The sequence below is a fragment of the Oncorhynchus clarkii genome, chromosome 6 (assembly GCF_045791955.1).
Source record: "Oncorhynchus clarkii lewisi isolate Uvic-CL-2024 chromosome 6, UVic_Ocla_1.0, whole genome shotgun sequence".
Lineage (NCBI taxonomy): Eukaryota > Metazoa > Chordata > Actinopteri > Salmoniformes > Salmonidae > Oncorhynchus > Oncorhynchus clarkii.
Window position 1 is genome coordinate 16,901,986 of NC_092152.1, and position 25,404 is coordinate 16,927,389.

The following is a 25,404-nucleotide window of genomic DNA, read 5'->3' on the forward strand; positions in this document are numbered from 1 at the left end:
AAATTCTCTCTTAGGTCAGTTAAGAATGTCAGAATAATGATTTATATCATGATTTATATCAGATTGTATTTCTTTCATCACATTCTAAGTGGGTCAGAAGTTTACATACACTCAATTAGTATTTGGTAGCATTGCCTTTAAATTGTTTAACTTGGGTCAAATGTTTCTGGTAGCCTTCCACAAGCTTCCCACAATAAGTTGGGTGAATTTTGACCCATTCCTCCTGACAGAGCTGCTGTAACTGGGTCAGGTTTGTAGGCCTTCTTGCTCGCACACGCTTTTTCAGTTCTGCACACACATTTTCTATAGGATTGAGGTCAGGGCTTTGTGATGGCCACTCCAATACCTTGACTTTGTTGTCTTTAAGCCATTTTGCCACAACTTTGGAAGTATGCTTGGGGTCATCGTCCATTTGGAAGACACATTTGAGACCAAGCTTTGACTTCCTGTCTTGAGATGTTGCTTCAATATATCCACATAATTTTCCTCCTTCATGATGCCATCTATTTTGTGAAGTGCACCAGTCTCTCCTGCAGCAAAGAACCCCCACAACATGATGCTGCCACCCCTATGCTTCGCGGTTGGGATGGTGTTCTTCGGCTTGCAAGCCTCCCCCTTTTTCCTTCAAACATAATGGTGGCCATTATGGCCAAAAAGTTATATTTTTGTTTCATCAGACCAGAGGACATTTCTCCAAAAAGTATGATTTTTGTCCCCATGTGCAGTTGAAAACCGTAGTCTGGCTTTTTTAATGGCGGTTTTGGAGCAGTGGCTTCTTCGTTGCCGAGGGGCCTTTCAGGTTATGTTAATATAGGAATAGTTTTACTGTGGATATAGATACTTTTGTACCTGTTTCTTCCAGCTTCTTTACAAGGTCCTTTGCTGTTGTTCTGGGATTGATTTGCACTTTTTGCACCAAAGTACGTTCGTCACTAGGAGACAGAACGCGTCTCCTTCCTGAGCGGTATGATGGCTGTGTGGTCCCATGGTGTTTATACTTGCGTACTATTGTTTTTACAGATGAACGTGGTACCTTCAGGCATTTGGAAATTGCTCCCAAGGATGAACTAGACGTGTGGAGGTCTACAATTTTCTTCCTGAGGTCTTGGCTGATTTCTTTTGATTTCCCCATGATGTCAAGCAAAGAGGCACTGATTTTGAAGGTAGGCCTTGAAATACATCCACAGGTACACCTCCAAATGACTCAAATGATGTCAATTAGCCTATCAGAAGCTTCTAAAACCATGACATCATTTTCTGGAATCTTCCAAGCTGTTTAAAGGCACAGTCAACTTAGTGTATGTAAACTTCTTACCCACTGGAATTGTGATACAGTGAATTATAAGTGAAATAATCTGTCTGTAAACAATTGTTGTTTCATGCACATTGTAGATGTCCTAACCGACTTGCCAAAACTATAGTTTGTTAACAAGAAATTTGTGGAGTGATTTAAAAATGAGTTTAATGACTCCAACCTAATGTAAACGGTATGTATTCATCATTCATCAGGCTTATCTAAAGAATATAATACATCCCTTATTTCCATTTCATAGTGTCATTTATTTCCAAACTCCAACATAGTATATTCGATTTCAGAAAACATTTCTAGGTGAAACAAATCCCAACGTGGAACAGAGGTATTATTCTTCTCAAAATAAAGAAAACGGGCATTATTTGACTAAGAAAAAAATAAACATGATTCCAAGCTTTAGCATATAGTTATCACATATCGCACACCAGAGTATATAATTACATCATTAATGTCAACAGTCAAGAAACAAACCTTGCTTTCACACCAGTTCTGTACAGTATAAGGAACAGTACACAGTGAATTCAAAGCACAAAATACTTCTAGAATACACTGAAACTTCAGTTCGGTAATATGCATCTCTATCAGTAGACATACAAATACTGCCATTTGTCAGTGTGGGTTGGCAATCAGCTAATGCAAAGAGCTGCAGCTCCCAGATTAACTTCAGTGAAAATAAGCTTTAAAACAGAAGTGAGATATGAAACTGTCAGTGTCTCTCTGGAAGATGGCAAAACTGCATGGACATATCAATAATTCCTTGAGGAAGCAAAATGGTCATGCTTTGACAAAAGAAATCACAAACACGTTTTGTTAAAATGACAAAACCACAGGCACAAACACAAGGTAAGAAAGGAACAAGGTAGGACCCCATAAGTGATGAGTTAACGTAATAGATAGTCAGACTCCCTATAGGACTGGCACAGGCATGACAGGGCAAGCATGCGTAGAGAAACAAAGCGCCAACCGAAGAGTAGCTTCCGCCACCACAAGTAGCCAGAAAGAGAGAGAAAAGGAAAAACAAAGTGTGAGAGACGGACAAAGAGTTGTGAGACAATCACCATAGTTACTGCATGTATGGCGGTGTAGCCAGAGAGAGCAGCTGTCACTCATATTGAAAGGCAATAGGAGAAAGCAAAATGAGAGATCCATCATCTCCGCTCAGATTGTATGCTTACCAGTAGACCTGCACTGAGTGCTTGAGTTAGACTATAACACAATGCACTCATTTGTCAAAGTTTCCAACTAAAACTCAAAAGTAAAATTGGTGCCAAAACAAATTTGTGCAGATTTGTTGCAAGCCAACAATCGGTGTCATTTAAGTATGATCGGTATTTAACCTATATACCCCAAAATAGAAACATGGGTGTGTACAGTAATCGTGAGGCATTACTGTGTTGAATAAGAGCTGGAATTGAATTCCCCTGGAAAATCAGCAACATTGTGCCAGTGCTAAGAAAGACTTGGACTGTTTTATCTAATTATCATTACTGTAAACATGTTTTTTTTGTGGTGCAGACACAGTGGCTTTGCCATGGGGATTAAGCAATTGAATTCCAGCCCAAGTGTAGTGGTGTTTTCCATGGGTATTTTCCTAAGTTTAGTGTTTGTTGTGATGATAGCTTGAAGGCAGGTTTGGAATAGTCAATATGTAACAAGGCCATCTCAGACTCCCCCCTCCCCTTAAACAGGTACCGCCCCTGGGCTCAAGGTACAGTAGAATAGCAAGCAGCCACAACATGAACATACTCATTATGTTAGAAAAACAACAAGCAAGCTTGCAGAAACAATCAATAGGAAAATGACTAGAAATGGTGGTTGCCCCGCAATGTGTGTTGTTTTTGCTCCATTCAACAGAACCCCACAATGGATTCCTGTACTGGGTCGCAAACTGGACTGCCTTGCAACTTGTCCCTTTAGTCTGTCGTCTCTCTGACTACAGTTTTAAGAGGAGGGCGCTTTTTGAAGGACCTGTGCCCTGCCATCCCTGTGCGAGCCAAAGACTTTTAGGAATCTGCAATAAGAAAAAAAGCAAACAAAAAAAGCAAACAAACAAAAATGACACGACATGTTAGAGGTGATGCATCAAGACACGAGGAAAGTCATTCCATGACATTCCTTCACATTCTGAAAATGATTGTGGCAGATAACGTTTCTCTAGAGTTGAGTCTATGCTGCACGAGAGCAGGTTTCTGACCGTCAATGGCAAATCAACATACAGAAAACTTGAGGCTACATGTGTTAATCATTTTCCAAACAGAGGAATATCACCTGGTTGCAATACTATGTTCATTCATCTGATTTGACTTACTTTGACTTATCAATTGGCTCAAGCATGCAGAACAACTCCGTATCAAATAAAAAAAGCAAAGCAGGGATATATTATTCATTCTAAAAAAATCAATGAATCACATGCCAATGATAGAATGGTGGTGGGTGCGTTACCATGTGTCTCAGAATGAAATGAACGCTTGTCTGTGGAGAACACCACTGTAAACCTAGCACAACATTCAGTCATTTAGGCGCTTCAATGAAGCCCCTTTGTCAGATTTTGGAGGAGAGTCAACAACAGTTTGTAGAAGAGAATATGTTACTAGTCTGTTGTACCATCCTAATCAAGATAACATGCAAGCCATGTTCTTTACCTTTACTGTGTGAACAGGCATGTCCTCTTTGAAACATGCCACATGCAACAACTGATTTAATTTGTGAAGCAGAGAGGCAATCTTTCAGTAATCTCCTGCCAATGATGGTTGCTCAAGTGCAGATTTGGATGTACTGTTAATGCAATGCAGTGGAGGCTGGCAGAGCATAACGAGCCTCCCTTTAGGCATGCAATAATAGCTATTCCAAATAGGAATTGATATGTTTAGATGCAATGCTCTCTAATATGAGAAACTGTATTTTGTTGGTCAAATAAATCAATAAATTGATATTGGTTATTATTAGTGCTAGAAGCAAGGCGTAGCTGATATCGACAGTGGGGTCGAGACAACTTAACTTGGTTCTGACAACTTATCACATCCACACGTCTTCATTCACACAAACAAACACTTCTCCACAATGAGTTTCAACGGGAGCAAAATGGTAGAACGTAAAAAGCCCAAGTATAAATGTAAATACAGTCCGTTGTTCTGAGAGTTCCGTCTCAAATCATTCTGTGATATTTCTGAAACACCAGAGTTCAGGGGGTTTGAAATGTCAGGATATTTGTTTTTGCTGCTCCACCCATTTCCCCTCTCTCAAACAATGACAATTATATGTATGTCATAGCACCTTTGGCATTTGTGTCGAAAAAGACCTTGATGTAAGATGTGGGTACGTATCCCTCTTCATCCTCGTTCCGGCGCACCCGCGTCCACCCGTCACCCTTATCCTCCTCGATGACATACAGCAGCTCCCCCTCGGTCATGGAAATGGTGCCTTCGTTCTGACCTGAGAAGGGGAAACAGGAAAGAGAAAACAGCAAGTTACTGTTATTTTGCAGCTGACTGTGTTAAAATGTTACTCACATCCAAAATGCCTATGCTGCACCAACAGTAGATCGTTAATGTGAAAAACTCTCGCAGGGTGATGCAAAGCACCAAGTTCATTTGCAATCATTTAACAATAACCTATGTAATGATATAAAGTTTACATTTCTGAATATGCCCCGATGATTTAAATCCTCTTTGCAGACCTTTATTTTTAACATGATGGAAGAAGCCGCTTCCCTGTTATTTGACCCAGGTGAGACACCTGTTCTGAAAAATACATCAAACCCCAATCTAACAACAACAACACTCATTTCCAGAAGGGGCCTTGGCATACCTTCGAAAGGGTAGAGTGATTTGCAGGTTCCGATAGTGGGGAGTGGGTCCTCGTAATCAAAGTCGTCATCAAAGTCGGTGCTCCGAGATTTGAGGTGATGCTCTGTGCTATGATCCTCTGTGTAGCTTCCGTCCGGGCTAACCACATGAAGAGCAACAGTAAAGACCAACAACATGGATACTATATGTGTCATTTTTCAAGTCACCGGCCTCCACTGGTGCAAACCCAAATATATCATTCAAGGTTACACATATGGCTCTGGTGAGATTTGTCAAATCCATTAACTCATACATTTAAAGCAGTATTAATACGCATACATTGAGTCAATTGACAGTCCTTGTCAGTTATATTTAGAGCATAATAGATCATGTGCAACAAGCCCACAAACAAGTTTTAGTCAAAACATATGGTAATCTCTTGTGACAGACATGGTTAGCTAGCTAGTGCGAGGTTTGGTTGTGTTTTTTCCCCGTCTGCTAGTCCACTGTTTCTGAGATATAGTAAGGGGCACATAGGTTCTACCTCTCTCGGTTGACATGTGCACAGTTGTTGTTCACTGGTGTAGTAGTCTGGGAGTTGTACAATCCACTTGGTGGTCTGTGTTTGTCACTCTTCTCTGCTAACCTGGTCTCCACCTCTACCAGCCAGGCCTGCAGACAAACATCAAAAGGTTTAGACTCAACAACACTTGATTTGTACTTGATGGTACATTTCAAGGTTTATTCATAGTCCAACAAAATGCTCACCTTCTCGACAATGCAACAACCACAATAAAATATAAGAATACGAATATAAGAATACAGACATACATGAACTAGCGTGTGGAACACCACACCCTTCTTCTTTATTTTGGATCGTCGTGGGAAAATGAAGGGAAAGTCAGCAGTGAAAGACTCAGACACAGGATTCAAGCCCAGATCTTAGTGTGTGGTCTGGAGTCGTCAGCACCACCACTAGAACATACTCTGGCAAACATAAAATATCTAACATGCATCGACATGGATCCTTTGTAACATTTCAACTTACTTCATATTTCCTTGCATCCAGTTGTAACTTGTCAGTATTTTGGCAGATCTCCTCTAATCGTGGGTCCACACTGTTGGCGTCCCCCATGTGTGGGTTCTTTATGTACACGTCCTTCATTTTAGACAGAGCATCCCTACAACGCATTCACACATTCATATTGAAGAATTGTTCCTGTTTTAAGTTCGTTTAAAACTCCTTATCTAGATTCACAATTGGACTTTCACACATGTACTCTACCTCTGATCCATCTCTTTTTGTATTTCCTTGTTGATGTCATTGATTTTGGCCTGGAGCTTCTTCCTCCTCTGTTCAGGAGGCAGGTGACTACAATCTTCAGGGCCAGAACCCTATGAAAAAACAAACCACCAAAATAAACACTCAGACATCCTCCTACTAAAAGAAGCCTAACGCCATGGAGCAGTGACTTTTATATATGTTTACTGTCTTTATCTACCTTGCTGTGAAAATGTTTTTTTTCCCCTTCTCTAATTTTCTCTACTTCTGCACATTTTCTATACTGAATGTTATCAGATCTTCAACCAAAACCTAATATTAGTTCAAGGGAACCTGAGTGAACAAAGAAGAACACAATAATTAACATACTTGAAAACCGATAAATGTCACTGAGTTACAGCAGTTCTGCATGGAAGAGTGGGCCACCATTTCTCCACAGGGACGTGAGAGACTGATAAAACAACTACGGGAAGCATTTGGTTGCAGTCATTGCAGCTAAAGGTGGCACAACCAGTTAGAGTGTAAGGGGGCAATAATGTTTTCACACAGGGGAATTTGGCATTGCATAACTTGAACTACATAAATAAAATAAGTATACTTTTTTGTTGTTGTTATTTGTAAACTCAGGTGCCCTTTATTTATTATTAGGTTTTGGTTGAAGATCTGATAACATTCAGTGTCAAGCATATGCAAACATAAGAGAAAATTCTGAAAGGGGGCAAATACTTTTTCACTGCACTTTATTGTTGTCAGCAACAATGAGATCTGAGATGAGCATATTTAGTTGAAAGTACACCCTTTAGATTCATCTATAGTGATGTAGATTGCATTTGTAATGTGTGCATTACAAAATCACAATCATCAACCATCTGAAGAGTTATGAAAACAGTAGTGCTTACCAGCTTGAGAGAAAGCTTTCCAAGTGAGGGGAGACAATGGGACGAAAAAGACACAATGTCAACATACGCTTGAAACTTTGAGACGGAAGTATGACACTGTACAAGCAGCAATGAAGGGTCGTGGATATTAAGGTACATGGCATGTCAGTCTGAACAGTTCATTCGCCATTTGCAGCATTTTGTCCACCTACAGTATAAACAAATCTTAAACCACATGACACACACACACACACACACCAATCGTAAATTGGAAATTTGGACACAGTGCCAGAATAAACACAACTTCCATAGGATTGTCTGCAGGTGATAGGCCAGGTCAGATGCCATTTAAAGGGAACGAGCAACAGTAGGAGCCACTATCAGTAGCCCATAGGCACCACGTCAATGTCATAAGCACAGAGTCAATCTCCCTGTACACAATCAACTTACCCCACGCTTCAGACTCCTTAAGCATTGCATTTTATGTTTGGAGGTCATGAACTCGTTGAGGCGGTGGGAGAGGGGCTCACTGGGTTGCTGGGGAGACTGGGGGCCGTTGTGCACGGCAGCAGGTGATGGGGAGGTAGGGGGGGGAGGGGGTGGTTGGTGTGGGGAAGCTAACAAAGACATAAGCTATGGGTAAGGGTCATGGAGTGGTATGGAACAAAACAATAACAGAACGAAATCAGGAAAAGTAACACCAAAAATAATGAAATGATGGAAGAACAACAAAGAATATGGTTACCAACACTTAAGACAGCAGCGGTTAAGACACTGTGTCCAGTACAAGTTAAACATTTAGATAAATAGTGTTTCCAACAAGCATTTATTTTATATTAGAAAAAAAAAATCCTTCTGCAGTCCAGTCGGGACACCAGCGCCGCGTTGAGTCAGACACCAGCGCCGCGTTTAGTCAGACACCAGCGCCGCGTTGAGTCAGACACCAGGGCCGCGTTGAGTCAGACACCAGCGCCGCGTTGAGTCAGACACCAGCGCCGCGTTTAGTCAGACACCAGCGCCGCGTTTAGTCAGACACCAGCGCCGCGTTGAGTCAGACACCAGGGCCGCGTTGAGTCAGACACCAGGGCCGCGTTGAGTCAGACACCAGGGCCGCGTTGAGTCAGACACCAGGGCCGCGTTGAGTCAGACACCAGGGCCGCGTTGAGTCAGACACCAGGGCCGCGTTGAGTCAGACACCAGGGCCGCGTTGAGTCAGACACCAGGGCCGCGTTCAATGATGAGAGTGGACAGGATTCCTTATACTTCATGTCAGAGATGTGCGTGTGTTCGTCAACATGTGTTTGTGCCTGAACCTTCCACAGCGTGGTGCCCTGCCGAACGCGACCCTGGCTAGTACAGTAGGTTGAGGACAGTCTTGTGGACTGATGGTGTTATCCTTACCTTGTTTCTCTTGATGAAAGGCCACAGTTTTCCCCTGCTGTTGCTGCGGCTGGGCTTGGTCTCCCCTTGCGAGTTTAGATAGCTGGACTCTGACACTGTCCGCCTCATAGACAGACTATAGTCCTCAACCTCTACGTCGCCGGGTGGCTCGAAGCCAGACTTGTAGGATTCCACCACATGCTTGGTGTCCTGTAGGGGATAGTGAGTTCATTAATGTATAACAGACAAAATATTATGAATATTTACCAAATGCATTTCAGCTTGAGGGCACCAAAATGAACCAAATTGCAGAAACTCATTTGCACTTTACAGTACAAGTATTCCTCACGGAAGCCAACTTCAAAACTACGGCATTTTAAACTCTTATCTGGCGCAGGGAGACACAATTACAGCAAAGCCATGGCTCTTTAAACACACCACGGAAAGCATTTTAGAGTACAAGTGCTGATCTAGGATGAGTTTTATCTTCACTATAATAAATTAATGGGGGTTGGGGGGCTGATCCTAGACCAACACTGATCTCAGATACATAGTAAAACTGAGTTCACGCTACTGTATTTTTTTTATTTATTTTTTTTAATCATAGGTAAGTGTATATGTCAACAAATGCCCCAAAACTGGATTCCTTTGAGATATAGAATAATACTGGATTCCTTTGAGATATAGAATAAAACTGGTCACTATTGGTTACGACAACCGTGTTGACTTTAGCAACAATCACATTTCATTCATGTGAAAGTGGGACAGCCATTAAAGAAGCACCAAAGTCAGCGTTTTGATGGTGTAAATAATTGATCTTCTCCTCCTATATTTAGTGGGCTGCTAACCCTTTACCGCTTCAGCAAATAGAACCACGAACAACTGCAATAATATTCTCTCCGCTCCTTTATATAGAAATCCAGTCAAATGATGACACTGAAATGTAGAACTGATTTTTCTATGCACTTTCCTGGCAGTTTGTCACTATGTAAAATGACTGTACATAACAAGAACCATGTTATAAACATGCAGTGCCTTACTAACCATTTTTGGCTCTATGGATTCTGCTGCTTTGGTCATACCATCTAAACATTTGCCAACAATAGGTAGCACTTTCCGATCGACCTCTGCGTAAGTCTTCATAGACTCTCCCACTCTCTCTATACGTTTTTCTTCCATCTCCTGTAGTTTCTGCAGTAAAGAAGACATTCTTAGATTAAAATAGAATTGTGAGTTGCAAAACACATACAAATCAGTTATATTGTGAACAGGGTGGATGTGAGTACTGGCAGTACTTTACTAGGACTGAAATAGGTGCCGGTACTCATTTTGGGTGCCTGTACTGTTGATGTATTGGTGCAGGAGCTCCATAATAGTTTTGAGCAAATCCTCTATGAGGTGCAGTTGCTCAAGCAGTAGAGATGTTGAGGAGCTCCAGTGAGCTCCTGCCCAGGTCAAGCACTGAGCACTGGTGAATGCAATGAGTTTCTCCCCGAAGCGCTTCCAATAACCTGTACTGTGAGTGAGGTGAACTACCTGAAAGATGTGAGGTATGAGGGTATGATAATGTGCATTCTGCTCTTTGTTGAACTTCTGCAGGAAGGTGAGGTATTCATTCTTGCTGTCCTCTGCCACTTGGTGTTTCATCTGGGCCTGCTGTCTGGCCTGTATACCGAGAGGGAGTTCAGAGAGGGTTTAAAGATTTGCACGTACGACAACAAGTGGGACTGTAAAACCTTGTGTAGTTCCACAGAACATTGACACAGTACATTGCGTGTTAACACGCATAACACTGAACAAAGCAAAATCAATATTGAAAAAATGATAAACAGAATGTGAATAATATTGAACTGAAATCCCCATACAGACATATAGTACGCTTGAGTTACAGCACAAAAACAACACAAATCTCAAAACCACACATATAAGTACCACTGTCGTTATGGTCCACAGCGTGTTGTAAAAACAATAGCCAAGGGTGGCCTAGGACTGTATACAGTGTGGAGACTTTATTCACCCCCAAAATAAATATTTTCATCAAATGATCACGAGAGAGTAGAACCAACCCACCCTTATCCTCTTATTACAGTTACATTTATGCACCTGACATTCCAGGATCTTAACAGTGTCAATGAATATTTCATATGGCTCTGCCACTTAGAACAAGACAAGGAAACACGGCTAAGGGAAGCGCTTAGGCCATAGATACATTAGTGGCAGGATACGAGAATTCTGTGGCTTTCCTTTCCTCTTGGAGGGAGAGAGGAGTGTTGATAGTGGATATAGTAAAGCATAGTAGTGTTATACAAATGATGACCTGAGGGTTAACATGTGTTTCAAAGCTGAACTATGCGGTGTTACTTTGCTGGGAGTGGGCCTCCCCTATAGTGTCAAGAATGTGTATTTTACCATGCCAGGAAGTCAAGACCATTAGTTATTGTCATGTAATGCAGCTCCTCAATTCACATTTAATGTTTATGATGACCAGACGAAGGAAACATTGACCATAACAAACAACAATAACAAAAGAAAACAGGTTAATTTAGCATGCACATACTCCACAAAGATACAGTATGAACACAGACAAACTGTACACTGACAGGACAGGATCTGGATGTTGTTTCAGCAGACCGTTGAGGGCTGTATCCATAGCATAACAGGACTCAGATTGGTCAAACAATACATTTTGTATGCATGACATTATACCTTGCAATCTAAACAATAATGCATTTTATTTGTGCCTATATTTATTATGTGTTTCTATATGAATATGTTTATAGATGCGTCTATTCACTGTAGTGTCATTCAATTACCATTTAGGAATAATGCACCCACTAACTAACCACATCAGTTTCTTACTTTAAATACCCATTCCAATTCATAACTGTGTCCCTTCCAAGTCTTTGAAGATCTTATTTTGAAATGACGTTCCGAGTGAAACCAGCAATAGTACACTATATATACAAAAGTATGTGGACACCATTTGGCTATTTCAGCCACAGCCATTGCTTAAATGTGTATAAAATCGAGCACACAAACATGCAATCTCAAACATTGGCAGTAAAATGGCTATACCGAAGAGCTCAGTGACTTTCAACGTGGCAAGGTGATAGGATGCCACTTTCCAAAACGTCAGTCAGTCAAATGTGCTGCCTCGGCCAATTGGAAGAGCTGTTATTGTGAAGTGGAAACGTCTAGGAGCAACAACAGCTCAGCTGCGAAGTGACAAACCACACAAACTCACAGAACAGGACCGCCAAGTGCTGAAGCACATAGTGTGTAGAAATGGTCTGTCCTCAGTTGCAACACTCACTACTGAGTTCCAAACTGCCCCTGGAAGCAAGAACTGTTTGTCTGGAGATTCACGTAATGGGTTTCCACGGCCGAGCAGCCGCACACAAGCCTAGGATCACCAAGCGCAATACCAAGCATTGGCTGGAGTGGTGTAAAGCTCGCCGCCATTGGACATTGGAGCAGTGGAAACGCGTTCTCTGGTGTGATGAATCACACTTCACCATCTGGCAGTCCGAAGGACAAATCTGGTTGTGGTGATGCCAGGAGAACACTACCTGCCTGAATGCATAGTGCCTGCTGGCTTGCTTCTGAAGCTAAGCAGGGTTGGTCCTGGTCACTTCCTGGATGGGAGGCCAGATGCTGCTGGAAGTGGTGTTGGAGGGCCAGTAGGAGGCACTCTTTCCTCTGGTCTAAAAAAATGTCCCAATACCCCAGGGCAGTGATTGGGGACACTGCCCTGTGTAGGGTGCCGTCTTTCGGATGGGACGTTAAATGGGTGTCCTGACTCTCTGAGGTCATTAAAGATCCCATGGCACTTATCGTAGGGGTGTTAACCCCGGTGTCCTGGCAAAATTCCCAATCTGGCCCTCAAACCATCATGGTCACCTAATAATGCCCAGTTTACAATTGGTTCATTAATCCCCCTCCTCTCCCCTGTAACTATTCCCCAGGTCGTTGCTGCAAAAGAGAACGTGTTATCAGTCAACTTACCTGGTAAAATAACGGATAAATAAAAATAAAAACTGGAAAGTTTGGTGGAGAAGGAATAATGGCCTGAGGCTGTTTTCAATGGCCCCTTAGTTCCAGTGAAAGGACATCTTAACGCTACCGCATACAATGACATTCTGTGCTTCCAACTTTGTGGCAAAGGTTGTGGAAAGACCTTTCCTGTTTCAGCATGAGAATGCTCCTGTGCACAAAGGGAGGTCCATACAGAAATGGTTTGTTGAGATCGGTGTGGAAGAACTTGACTGGCCTGCCCTGACCTCAACCCCATCAAACACTTTTGGGATGAATTGGAACGCCGACTGCGAGCCAGGACTAATTGACCAACATCAGTGCCCGACTTCATTAATGCTCGTGGCTGAATGGAAGCTAGTCACCACAGCAATGTTTTAACATCTATAGGAAAGTTTTCCAAGAAGAGTGGAGGCTGTTATAGCAGCAAAGAGGGGACCAACTCCATATTAATTAGAGGTCGACCAATTATGATTTTTCAACGCGATACCGATACCGATTATTGGAGGACCAAAAAAGCAGATGCCGATTAATCGGCCAATTTTTTTTTCTTTATTTGTAATAAAGACAATTACAACAATACTGAATGAAAACGTATTTTAACTTAATATAATACATCCATAAAATCAATTTAGCCTCAAGTAAATAATGAAACATGTTCAATTTGGTTTAAATAATGCAAAAACAAGGTGTTGGAGAAGAAAGTAAAAGTGCAATATGTGCTATGTAAGAAAGCTAACGTTTCAGTTCCTTGCTCAGAACATGAGAACATATGAAAGCTGGTGGTTTTCCTTTTAACATGGGTCTTCAATATTCCCAAGTAAGACGTTTTATATTGTAGTTATTATAGGAATTATAGGACTATTTCCCTCTGTACCATTTGTATTTCATTAACCTTTGACTATTAGATGTTCTTATAGGCACTTTAGTATTGCCAGTGTAACAGTATAGCTTCCGTCCCTCTCCTCGCTCCTCCCTGGGCTCGAACCAGCAACACAACGACAACAGCCACCATCGAAGCATCGTTACCCATGCAGAGCAAGGGGAACAACTAATAGAAGGCTCAGAGCGAGTGATGTTTGAAACGCTATTAGCGTGCGCTAACTAGCTAGCCATTTCACCTCGGTTACACCAGCCTCATCTCGGGAGTTGATAGGCTTGAAGTCAGAAACTGCGCAATAATTGACGCACAACGAAGAGCTGCTGGCAAAACACACAAAAGTGCTGTTTGAATGAATGTTTATGCGCCTGCTTCTGCCTACCACCGCTCAGTCAGATACTTAGATACTTGTATGCTTGTATGCTCAGTCAGATTATATGCAACGCAGGACACGCTAGATAATATCTAGTAATATCATCAACCATGTGTAGTTAACTAGTGATTATGATTGATTGTTTTTTATAAGATATGTTTAATGTTAGCTAGCAACTTACCTTGGCTTACTGCATTCGCGTAACAGGCAGTGCAACGAGAGAGAGGTAGGTCGTTATTGCGTTGGACTAGTTAACTGTAAGGTTGCAAGATTGGGTCCCCCGAGCTGACAAGGTGAAAATCTGTCGTTCTGCCCCTGAACGAGGCAGTTAACCCACCGTTCCTAGGCCGTCATAGAAAATAAGAATGTGTTCTTAACTGACTTGCCTAGTTAAATAAAAGGTATAAATAATAGATATATAAAAATAAAAAAACATCGGCGCCCAAAAATACCGATTTCCGATAGTTATGAAAAGTTGAAATCGGCCCTAATTAATCGGCCATTCCGATTAATCGGTCGACCTCTAATATTAATTCCCATGATTTTGGATTGAGATGCTCAACAAGCAGAGGTCCCCACATACTTTTGGCCATGTAGTGTATGTCAACGGGTGTACATTGAACATAGAGACAGATCCTTAGAGACATACAGACGCCTGGTAAACCTACCTTGAGATAGCACCGCTATAAGACGTGATGGAAAACAAAAACAGAGTTAGTTTCAGAGCACTACAGACAGGTTTTAGATGTCCTAATTATGTGAAAGTTGTATTAATTCATTAGTAATGTACTGAATGAACTACTAATGAACATCTAGACTGCAAAAAGGCTTGAACTACAGTAGCAGTCAACATTTTGGACACACCTACTCATTCAAGGGTTTTTCTTTATATTTACTATTTTCTACATTGTAGAATAATAGTGAAGACATCAAAACAATGAAATAACACATACTGTATGGAATCATGTAACCAAAAAAGTGTTGAACAAATCAAACTATATTTTCTATTTGAGATTCTTCAAAGTAGCCACCCTTTGCCTTGATGACAGCTTTGCACACTCTTTGCATTCTCTCAACCAGCTTCATGAGGAATGCTTTTCCAAAAGTCTTGAATGAGTTCCCACACATTGAGATGGTTTGGGATGAGTTGGACTGCATATTATGCTGATCACTGTTGGCTGCTTTTCCTTCACCCTGAGGTCCAACTCATCCCAAACCATCTCAATTGGGTTGAGTTCGGGTGATTGTGGAGGCCAGTTCATCTGATGCAGCACTCCATCACTTTCCTTGGTCAAATAGCCCTTACACAGCCTGGAGGTGTATTTTGGGTCATTTTCCTGTTGAAAAACAAATGACAGTCCCACTAAGCGCAAACCAGATGGGATAGCGTATCGCTGCAGAGTGCTGTGGTAGCCATGCTGGTTAAGTGTGCCTTGAATTCTAAATAAATCACTGACAGTGTCACCAGCAAAGCACCATCACACTTCCTCCTCCATGCGTCACGGTGGGAACCACACATGCGGTGATCATTCGTTCACCTACTTTGCGTCTCACAAAGACACGGCGGTTGGAACCGAAAATCTCAAATTTGGACTCATCAGACCAAAGGACAGATTTCCACTGGTCTAATGTCCATTGCTCGTATTTCTTGGGACAAGCATGTCTCTTCTTGTTATTGGTGACCTTTAGTAGTGGTTTCTTTGCAGCAATTCCACCATGAAGGCTTGATTCACGCAGTCTCCTTTGAACAGCTGATGTTGAGACATGTCTGTTACTTAAACTCTGTGAAGCATATATTTGGGCTGCAATCTGAGATGCAGTTAACTCTAATGAACTTATCCTCTGCAGCAGAGGTAAGTCTGTTCCTTTCCTGTGGTGTTCCACATGAGAGCCAGTTTCATCATAGAGCTTGATGGTTTTTGCGACTGCACTTGAAGGAACATTCAAAGTTCTTGACATTTTCTGGATTGACTGACCTTCATGTCTTAAAGTAATGATGGACTGTAATTTGTCTTTGCTTATTTGAGCTGTTCTTGCCATAATATGGACTTGATCTTTTACCAAATAGGGCTTCTGTATACCACCATACCTTGTCACAACATAACTGATTGGCTGCAAGACATTAAGAAGGAAAGAAATTCTACAACTTTTAACAAGCCACACCTGTTAATTGAAATGCATTCCAGGTGACTACCTCATGAAGCTGGTTGAGAGAATGCCAGGAGTGTGCAAAGCTGTCAAAGACAAAGGGTGACCACTTTGAATAATCTAAAGTATATTTTGATTTGTTTAATATTTTTTTGGTTACTACATGATTCCATATGTGTTATTTCATAGTTTTGATGTCTTCACTATTATTCTACAATGTAGAAAATAGTACAAATAAAGAAAAAACCTTGAATTAGTAGGTGTGTCCAAACTTTTGACTGGTACCTAATGTGGAATATAGTTTTTTATACTTTGACTATGGCATTGCTTGTATGGTTTTCAACTAATTTCATAGGGAAGGTGACTTTGTACAACAGTAAATGACACGAAAATGTATATTAACGTTTAATGATAACTTATTCTGTTTGGTTAGTCCATGTTAGCTTTCTGAGATTCTTGACTTTAGGTGGTACATTTCACTGCGTGATGTCAATAGTGCCTGAGAAGGTTTGCAAACTGTTTGCATCTTTGTACAGTTGTAGGCTACCGTGCAATGTCATGGCTAAATCAACTGAAATCAACTCTTTGACTTGGTTTAAAGTTACAGGTGATTTGGCTAAATGTTTTTAACACTGTACATTTGCCCCCATCCCTACCATTGATTTTTGGTTAGTGGTGGTTTATGTTAACTGGAATTAGCAGTGGCTGTTTAAACTCAATTCTGTTGCCACTACTGTACATTGAGCTAGCTTTGTTTCTACGTTGGACAGATCAGATACCTGATAGACATGCTAAACTGTTTTTTGCAATCAATAGTGAATTAGCACCGTTATCTAATCAGTACTGAAATAATAGCAATGTTTTTTGGAATCGGCATTGCACTGGTACAGTAACACGGCTTGGATAGCATCTGAGGAATAGAGTATAGAGTGAACAATGAGAAAAGCCCATTGCTGGAGCGCCATGAAGCACTATACCATTGTCTACCAGCAGTGATTCATATTTGGCTCCTACCCTACTTCCAAGAGGGCCACAGCATTCTCTTGTCAGTGCAGCTGTTGCCACGCAAACCATGTTCACAGCTTTATGAGTAGGAGTGGAGTGGCGACTAAGAGTAGCTGCACATTCTCTCACACACACACACACACACGCAAATGCACACACGCAAGTGTGTCGGCCCACGCATGCGCACACACACACACACACACACACACGTGATGAGCTCAAGTTAATTGTGTAAGAGTGAACATTTCTACGGCAGTCTATAACTTACCTTTTCGACGTCTGCTTTAGTCACGTTGATGTCAGCATCTATCTTGTCGAAGTACTGCTGGGCTCTATCCGCCTCCTTACAGTCTCTCTCAAATCTCCGTTTACTCTGAAAAGAAGCAATTCACATGTCAAGTTGGAATGGTTCAGTCATGTATCTCTTCAATTACTCCTACCTCAGGAGGACACTTACGGATTCTAGTTGTTTCCAAGAATTCTCAATGTGTTGCTGAGCTCTGTGGCCATCATGGAAATGCTGCAAAAATAATTGTATATGTTAATCTGTTAAAAGGCGCATAAACAGCAGTAGAATAATTTGTGGTTTGAACCCTGAACAGTTTAGTATCTAGAACTAGACAGTCACGAGACATCTACATCTCTTATGAAATAACTTATGACACTCCTTATGGTGAATGGAAGAGCTACGCACTGTAGACTACAAGCACATAACATCCCCACCAAAAAATACACATCTACTCCTTAGTCATTCCATGGAATCAAAACTACTGAGCCAAAACTAAACTGACTAAAGAGATTTGCTGATGTGTTTATTCTTGACTAATGTAATGCTCCTCACAGCATATACAACCACCTCCAAGGGCCCTTACGGAATCTCAAAAAGGCACCTCTGCTTTTGTTGCGAGTTGAATTTAAATGATAGGAGACGTAAACCATTGGTGTGGCTTTCAAAGCTAATGTTCAATGCCTGGTATCAGGACCTCATTTAACTACGCCATGTTCTAGTTGGGAATTTTATAAATGAAAAAAACATTACGTCGGAGTGAGCTATCGATCAAATCTACCTTTACTACAGGTTAGAAAATCAAAATAATGCAACAGGAATGGCAGGCCTGAAATAAGCTGGTTTCAAAAAACGAAAAAGGACTAACTCTCTCGCTCTGAGCTGAGCCACGGTCAAAGACATGAGGTCAGACAAGAGGCCAAAACCAAAGCTTTACAAAAGTGTGTGTGCTATACATTGCTTTCATCATACACACCCCTCCCCCCATGTCATATCAGTTCCAGCCACCCAGCTCCAGACAAAGGCCTGGTCCACTTATCAGCAGTGGAGGCTACTATGGATGGGTGGGGACATTAGGGTCAACCTGCTCCCAATCCATTGATCTGGATAGTTGACCCAGTTCTACCCCCGGGATTTACTGGATGGGCTGGTGTAAAATGAGGATCAACACCATGACAGATTATCAGCTTGATCCCTGGCTGTGTCGGACACACCAATGACATAATAGCATTTTTGTATCAGCTCCAGCAATTAATTTTGCACATTTGTTGATCTGATTGTTATGTTTTCCAAAGCACCATGCAGTGGTTGACCCAGGATTGGCTGGTTTGGTTCAGATCATGTGACATCCATAATCTCTGGATAGCCTCACTACAAAATGGTTGAGCTGCCAATGATCACGATCTGGGAGAGTTCAAGTCATGTCTGAAGGAGCGATACACAGGAAAAGGGATGTTTTACCGATTTCCTCTCTGCTTTTAACTCCTGGATGTATCGTGTCAGCTCACAGATGATGTGAGTGGTGAGATCCTCAGCCATGACCTCGTGTTGTCCCGCATAGTCGTTCAGCTCGTTCAGGGTCATCAGGAAGGCCCGACAGGACGTGTACCTGGTAACAAGACGAGATGTGACCACGAAATGTGTTTAAAAACTTTTTTCACATTTAAATCACGACAGCTTTATTATTATACATCCTGAGAAATATTAATGTCATACTTCTACAGAAGATTATCAGCACATTCCACTATCAGAGAGGAATATATTTGGTCATATAATATGATAAGAAGAAATGTATAAGTACTGTATATTATGGACTATATAATATTCAAAATTATAGAATTTACAGACCACTTTGACAGGGTCTTTGAGCGATAGGACATACTTAGAATTCGGTTTTTGTGATTTTGTGATTAAGGAGGGGAAATAAGACACGGATAACACCCTCATTTGGAAAAGGTTATATGGACACCCCTGATGCTTAAACCAATATTTCACTTCAGAATTGGGTAAAATTAGGTCACGGTTAGGGTAAGCATTAGGGTCAGGGTTAAGGGTGGCTAGTCGGTTTAAGCATCATGAGAGTCCGTATAGCCCTTCCCCCCTCATCTGGCACTACTTTCTTCAAAGGCTTCCTCCCTTGCCTTAAGAAATTACTCTAATTGTCTCTCAAACAGTCACTATGCACATGTGTCTTGGAATTGTCCAACTGTTTAGCACATACAACAAAGGATAACTTCTTGATGAAAAAAAATGATCCATCTGGAAATAATAATAATCTCCAGGGCAGATATGGAGTGTTTCACAGCAAGCCAAGAAAGTCTAGCCATGTTAATCTGAAATAGCTATTTTTACCCACTAACAGCCGGTAACGAGTGGAGATGGGAAATCAGCTAATTAATTACATGACTTCATGAATTCATCACAAAAAGAATAGTCACATTAATGTGCACGGTCAACCTGATATAGTGAACATGAATCCTTGATGCATTTACATTTCACTCACTTGTATTCATCTTCCTCTCTTGAGTTTTTCTTGGGCTGATATTTTTTCGATAGATTTCTGTTACGGAATGGAAACAAAAGTCAGTACAGGTGTCTAAACATTCAATACACTGTAAATGGGGTCACTGTGGAGAGATACAGAGGGACACATGTAAACAAAAATACAGTATATTTGTGTACTCATGGGGAAGGGACGCCCAGTGACAGGATGTCAAAATCTGCTGATAAATGGACGGGCCTTTAGCGGAGTGACAGCCACCTGCCTAAGCCTCAGGAGAAGGTCACTCACAGTGCTAAATCCTGCTTTATGGTGACCCCTAACAGAGAGGGGTAATCCAGAGGCCTACTAATATATTTAATGGGCAACTAGAATTTTGATCCTGACAAGTGACAGATTATCCTCTGTGTACCTCTGCATCTGGGTCTCATATGTACAGATCTCTATGAACATCCGACTGGGGATAGAGCCTTCCTGTGAAAGCACAACCGTGTGTGCAAGATTCATCTTGAAATATCATCATACTATCTGTACTAGAGGTCGACCGATTATGATTTTTCAACGCCGATACCGATTATTGGAGGACCAAAAAAGCCGATACCGATTAATCGGGCGATTTTTTATTTATTTGTAATAATGACAATTCAACAATACTGAATGAACACTTATTTTAACTTGATATAATACATCAATAAAATATATTTAGCCTCAAGTAAATAATGAAACATGTTCAATTTGGTTTAAATAATGCAAAAACAAAGTGTTGGAGAAGAAAGTAAAAGTGCAATATGTGCTATGTAAGAAAGCTAACGTTTCAGTTCCTTGCTCAGAACATGAGAACATATGAAAGCTGGTGGTTCCTTTTAACATGAGTCTTCAATATTCCCAGGTAAGAAGTTTTAGGTTGTAGTTATTATAGGAATTATAGGACTATTTCCCTCTATACCAATGCAGGACACGCTAGATAATATCTAGTAATATCATCGACCATGTGTAGTTAACTAGTGATTATGATTGATTGTTTTTTATAAGATAAGTTTAATGCTAGCTAGCAACTTACCTTGGCTTACTGCATTCGCGTAACAGGCAGTCTCCTTGTGGAGTGCAACGAGAGAGAGGCAGGTCGTTATTGAGTTGGACTAGTTAACTGTAAGTTTGCAGGATTGGATCCCCCGAGCTGACAAGGTGAAAATCTGTCGTTCTGCCCCTGAACGAGGCAGTTAACCCACCGTTCCTAGGCCGTCATTGAAAATAAGAATGTGTTCTTAACTGACTTGCCTAGTTAAATAAAGGTAGATATATTTTTTTTTACATCGGCAAATCGGCACCCAAAAATACCGATTTCCGATTGTTATGAAAATTTGAAATCGGCCCTAATTAATCGGCCATTCTGATTAATCGGTCGACCTGTAATCTGTACAATGACACTTATGGTTCAAAAGAAAAATGTAAGATATTTCACATCATGTAATATAATATGCATCTTCTGAGTGGACTATCGGAAGCAGATACAGAGGCTACCATGAAATGACACAGGGGCAAGAATTCCAGAATACATTTCTCCCCATGAATCACTGGTAGCCTCCACTCACTGTGCTCTGCTCCAGACCATCTATTCTTATGTGTTGCTAAGCAGATTGCCAGACGTGCCAACCACCTTTTTGTCTGCTTGCAGCCACATGACAAATCTGGATCCTGACACAACAGCACATGGTGCAAATTCCATACGCCCAGATTCACGTTAACCCTTTGGAAATAAAATGACTCATAAGACCCTAGTCTGTCTTCTCAGGCCAGTTTAAACCCCTGCTTTTCTTTTGGGGCTTTTTGCCTAATTTATAAAGGCTTAATTCCTCCATTCAGTGTCCAATCCGTGCTGTCCATATTCTGATGTGTTTAGTCTATGGTTTCCTAAATCAATATACTACCAACTGTACAATCAACATATGTAAAGAATTCAAATCTATTATGGTTGGTGTTGAAAAGTCACAATTTAACAAGACACCTCATATGCAATCTAAAATGGTGCCATTAGTGATACTGGCTAGAGAACAAAACACACCCATAGGACAATCCAGTTCAGAGCTGATTGCAGCACTATTGCTGAGGCACAGAAAACACCTTATAATGTTCTCCAGATACAAGGTTAATGTTGGTTGATTATGCATGCAGGAATTTGCTGGTGTGTATTCCTTGGTGAGTGAACGGCAGACAGCGATGCAACTCATCCACTGTCCCCGGGGACGACTCTGTCAGAGACTATCACTGTCTGGCAAGTACTCCCATATTATACAGTGGGAAGCTCCCAAGACCATTGCAGGATAACAAATGTGGGTCATTGCTATGGATAACCTAGTAACCATGGTATTGTGTTACCTATGCAACCTACACTTCTGGTTGCATCGAGTGAAAGACCTGTATCTGTTTCTAATCCATCACACTTTGTTGTTACATAAACTACCACCATTATGTGTTCTAAATTCACCTGAATTTAGAACATCACTTTGAAGTGGGCTGATATTTATACCTTTATTTGTGCCCTTTATTGAAAGGCATTCTCTTTCAACTACAACATTGTAATGTGCAGTGATGGACTAGCGCAACGTAATATTACTGTACCACTGGGCCCTGTTGGCCTGGTGTATGCATGTCAGAAAAGTTTATCAAAATCTGAATACCACAGATAATGGTGTCACTCTTTGCGAGCATTACCTTTTGACATTGCACTTGATTGTAACATGACATAGATGACATTGGCGATACAGGCTCTGTAGTGTTTTATCAAAGTTACTCAAATCAACGAAACATACCAAAACATGTTTTAGTAGTCCTGTACTCAAGCGGTCACGCCTCCGCCATGAGAGAAGACAGTATCAAAATGGGGAGTGATGAGGATAATGGTTTCCCAGCCCTTACCTGATTTGCTTTGCATAGGTGATTTCAATTTCAGATCTCTCTTTGACAAATTTTGTATACTTCTCCACAAACTCAATGCCCCAGTGGGTGTGTTTTTCCAAGTTGTCAAACTGGTCCTGTAAGAAAAGTAAGAGAAATTAAAATGAGAATAAATTATAAAACAAAGCAATAAGTTAATTCTAAAACTCACAAAAAATAGCTAGCCCTGGCAAGACTGGCTCTGAAGCGGCATGTAGCCTAGTAGTTAAGAGCGTTGGTCTAGTATTCGAAAGGCTGCCGGTTCGAATCCCCTAGGTGACAATACTGCCGATGTGAGCATGGCACTTAACTCTAATTGCTCCTGTAAAATCGCTCCAGAGTGTCTGATAAATTACTTAAATTATCTCAGTGGCTTTTCTTCCTAAAGAACATTATTTTATTTTGCAGGCTTGAGACAATGTTTATGAAAAATGAATAGCAATGAGCTATTATGGTTAAATTAGAGAGGGATAGTGTACAGCAGTCTTTGTTGCAACACTAGGTCTGTAATTCTGCTGCTACTTTACTTTCTGCTGTTGTACAGCTACAACTGTATGTAGGCCTACAACATAAGATACAGGAGGCAAATTGTGAACATAATAGGACTATTGTCGTTCAGTCAGTGCGGTGGGATATGTATTATATGTTATGCACTCAAATGAACAATGTGGTGGCGGGTTACTTTTGCATCTATGCAATGCATTCAATAGCCTATTTGTGCACACGCGTAGGCTGCCACATCTAAACAACTCAGTAAAATAAAAGAGCAATCCTATTGAACTATAGGCTAGATTTCATTTTCCAAAAGAAAACAATCGTTGCAAATATTGAATTCGTTATGTTGGACTTCACCCTCTCCGAGATTTGCCTTTTGTGAGCGCAAAAACGTCGTGTTCGCTGTTCTAGAGTGCCAATAGCCATTTGATTTATTATTCTTCTTATTATTATTATCATAATTATTATAATAAGGTGAAATGAGACAGACAACTGGGAAGAAACACATTCCCAAATGCGTTGCCTACAATACCGCGCTCGCTACAAGGTTACAAATGAAACATGTTGCCAGAGTAGCTGTAGCTACTGTATCTCAATGCAGCTGTAGCGTAGCTGCTGTATCTGCAGAGTATAGACCAGTGGTATGAACCCCATTTGCAATGGCTTCTTAGTGATTATAATAGGTTAATAGGGAATTATAGTGTAAGCAACTCTATCTTTACACGTGGACAACATGGGGGATAGATATTGAGGTTCATGAGAAATAAGTATATCCATCACCGTGACTAAAACCCGATTCTGTAGCCAACAGTCGACCAGTATAGAATCCGCCACTGTTACTAGCCTATACCTCCGATAATGAAGCCTGCATGCACGCGCAGAGAAGCATCATGAGCGTTATGCTCCCTCGCTACTTTGTTGTAAAGACATACACAAATACTTAGTACCTCAACTGATCATAAGGTTGACCATCAGATAAAAGCAAGAACGAGCTTCATTAACGGAAATATTTACGCAGTTCTACGTACCCACAGCTCCGTCCCCCATCTGCAACTCATGGTCTCAGAGCAATTTCTACCAAATTATCCACGATTTCTAAGCATGCGCCCAATGGTATTGTTCAGAACTATATCTGAGTACAAAGGTTTGTGTAGCTTTTCACCGACACATCCAGTCATTAAAAATTGTGATTTGCCGTCAGATATCGGGTTGATTTTTGCTCCTACATGTGGGGCACCCATCCGTGTAGCCCGATAACAGCACGCGGCCGCGCGCTTCACTGGGGAATCTCCCCTAGCTGCTGCTACCGGTAGTATAGAGCGCTTGTTGTGATGTATAATGAATGGATAGACGTTGTGATACTCAAAACGGTGAATATTTGTTATTTAAACTGTGAATATTATTTAAACGTGAAACCATTCAACCCATAGCCTACCACAGTGCATTCGGGAAATGACCCCTTTTCCACATGAGAAACAAGATTCTCTGGTCTGATGAAACAGAGATTGAACTCTTTGGCCTGAATGCCAAGTGTCACGTCTGGAGGAAACCTGGCACCATCCCTACAGTGAAGCATGGTGGTGGCAGCATTATGCTGTGGGGATGTTTTTCAGAGGCAGGGACTGGGAGACTAGTCAGGATCGAGGGAAAGATGAACAGAGCAAAGTACAGAGAGATCCTTGATGAAAACCTGGTCCAGAGCTCTCCGGACCTCAGACTGGGGCGAAGGTTCACATTCCAACAGGACAATGACCTTAAGCACACAGCCAAAACAATGCAGGAGAGGCTTCAAGACAAGTCTCTAACTGTCCTTAAGTGGCCCAGCTATAGCCCGGACTTGAACCCAATCTAACATCTCTGGAGAAACCTGAAAATAGCTGTGCAGCGACACTCCCAATCCAACCTGACAGTTTGCGAGGATCTGCAGAGATGAAATGGGAGAAACTCCCCAAATACAGACTTGAGGCTATCGCTGCCAAAGGTGCTTCAACAAAGTACTGAGTAAAAGGTCTGAATACTTATGTAAATGTAATATCAGTTTTTATTTATAAATTTGCAAACATTGCTAAAAAACTGTTTTTTCTTTGTCATTATGGGGTATTGTGTATAGATTG

At 41.2% G+C, this 25,404-nt stretch overlaps 1 protein-coding gene across 2 annotated transcripts; it reads right to left on the reverse strand.

The window, feature by feature from the left end:
* Positions 1 to 4,195: 4,195 nt before the first annotated feature.
* Positions 4,196 to 24,571, reverse strand: LOC139410669 (formin binding protein 1a). Of its 2 annotated transcripts, XM_071156057.1 has the most exons (15): positions 24,319 to 24,477; positions 22,778 to 22,893; positions 19,865 to 19,921; positions 18,823 to 18,970; positions 17,533 to 17,595; positions 17,344 to 17,448; positions 14,591 to 14,605; positions 10,174 to 10,302; positions 9,682 to 9,828; positions 8,659 to 8,847; positions 6,383 to 6,492; positions 6,146 to 6,278; positions 5,642 to 5,769; positions 5,120 to 5,256; positions 4,196 to 4,744 (listed from the first exon to the last, which is right to left on the reverse strand). In XM_071156057.1, the coding sequence occupies exons 1-15, from the start codon at positions 24,346 to 24,348 to the stop codon at positions 4,566 to 4,568; spliced, it is 1,686 nt and encodes a 561-aa protein (XP_071012158.1). In that variant the 5' UTR covers positions 24,349 to 24,477; the 3' UTR covers positions 4,196 to 4,565. The 2 variants fall into 2 exon arrangements, with proteins under 2 accessions (XP_071012158.1, XP_071012159.1); XM_071156058.1 differs by lacking the exon at positions 14,591 to 14,605 and having other exon boundaries at positions 24,319 to 24,571.
* Positions 24,572 to 25,404: the final 833 nt, after the last annotated feature.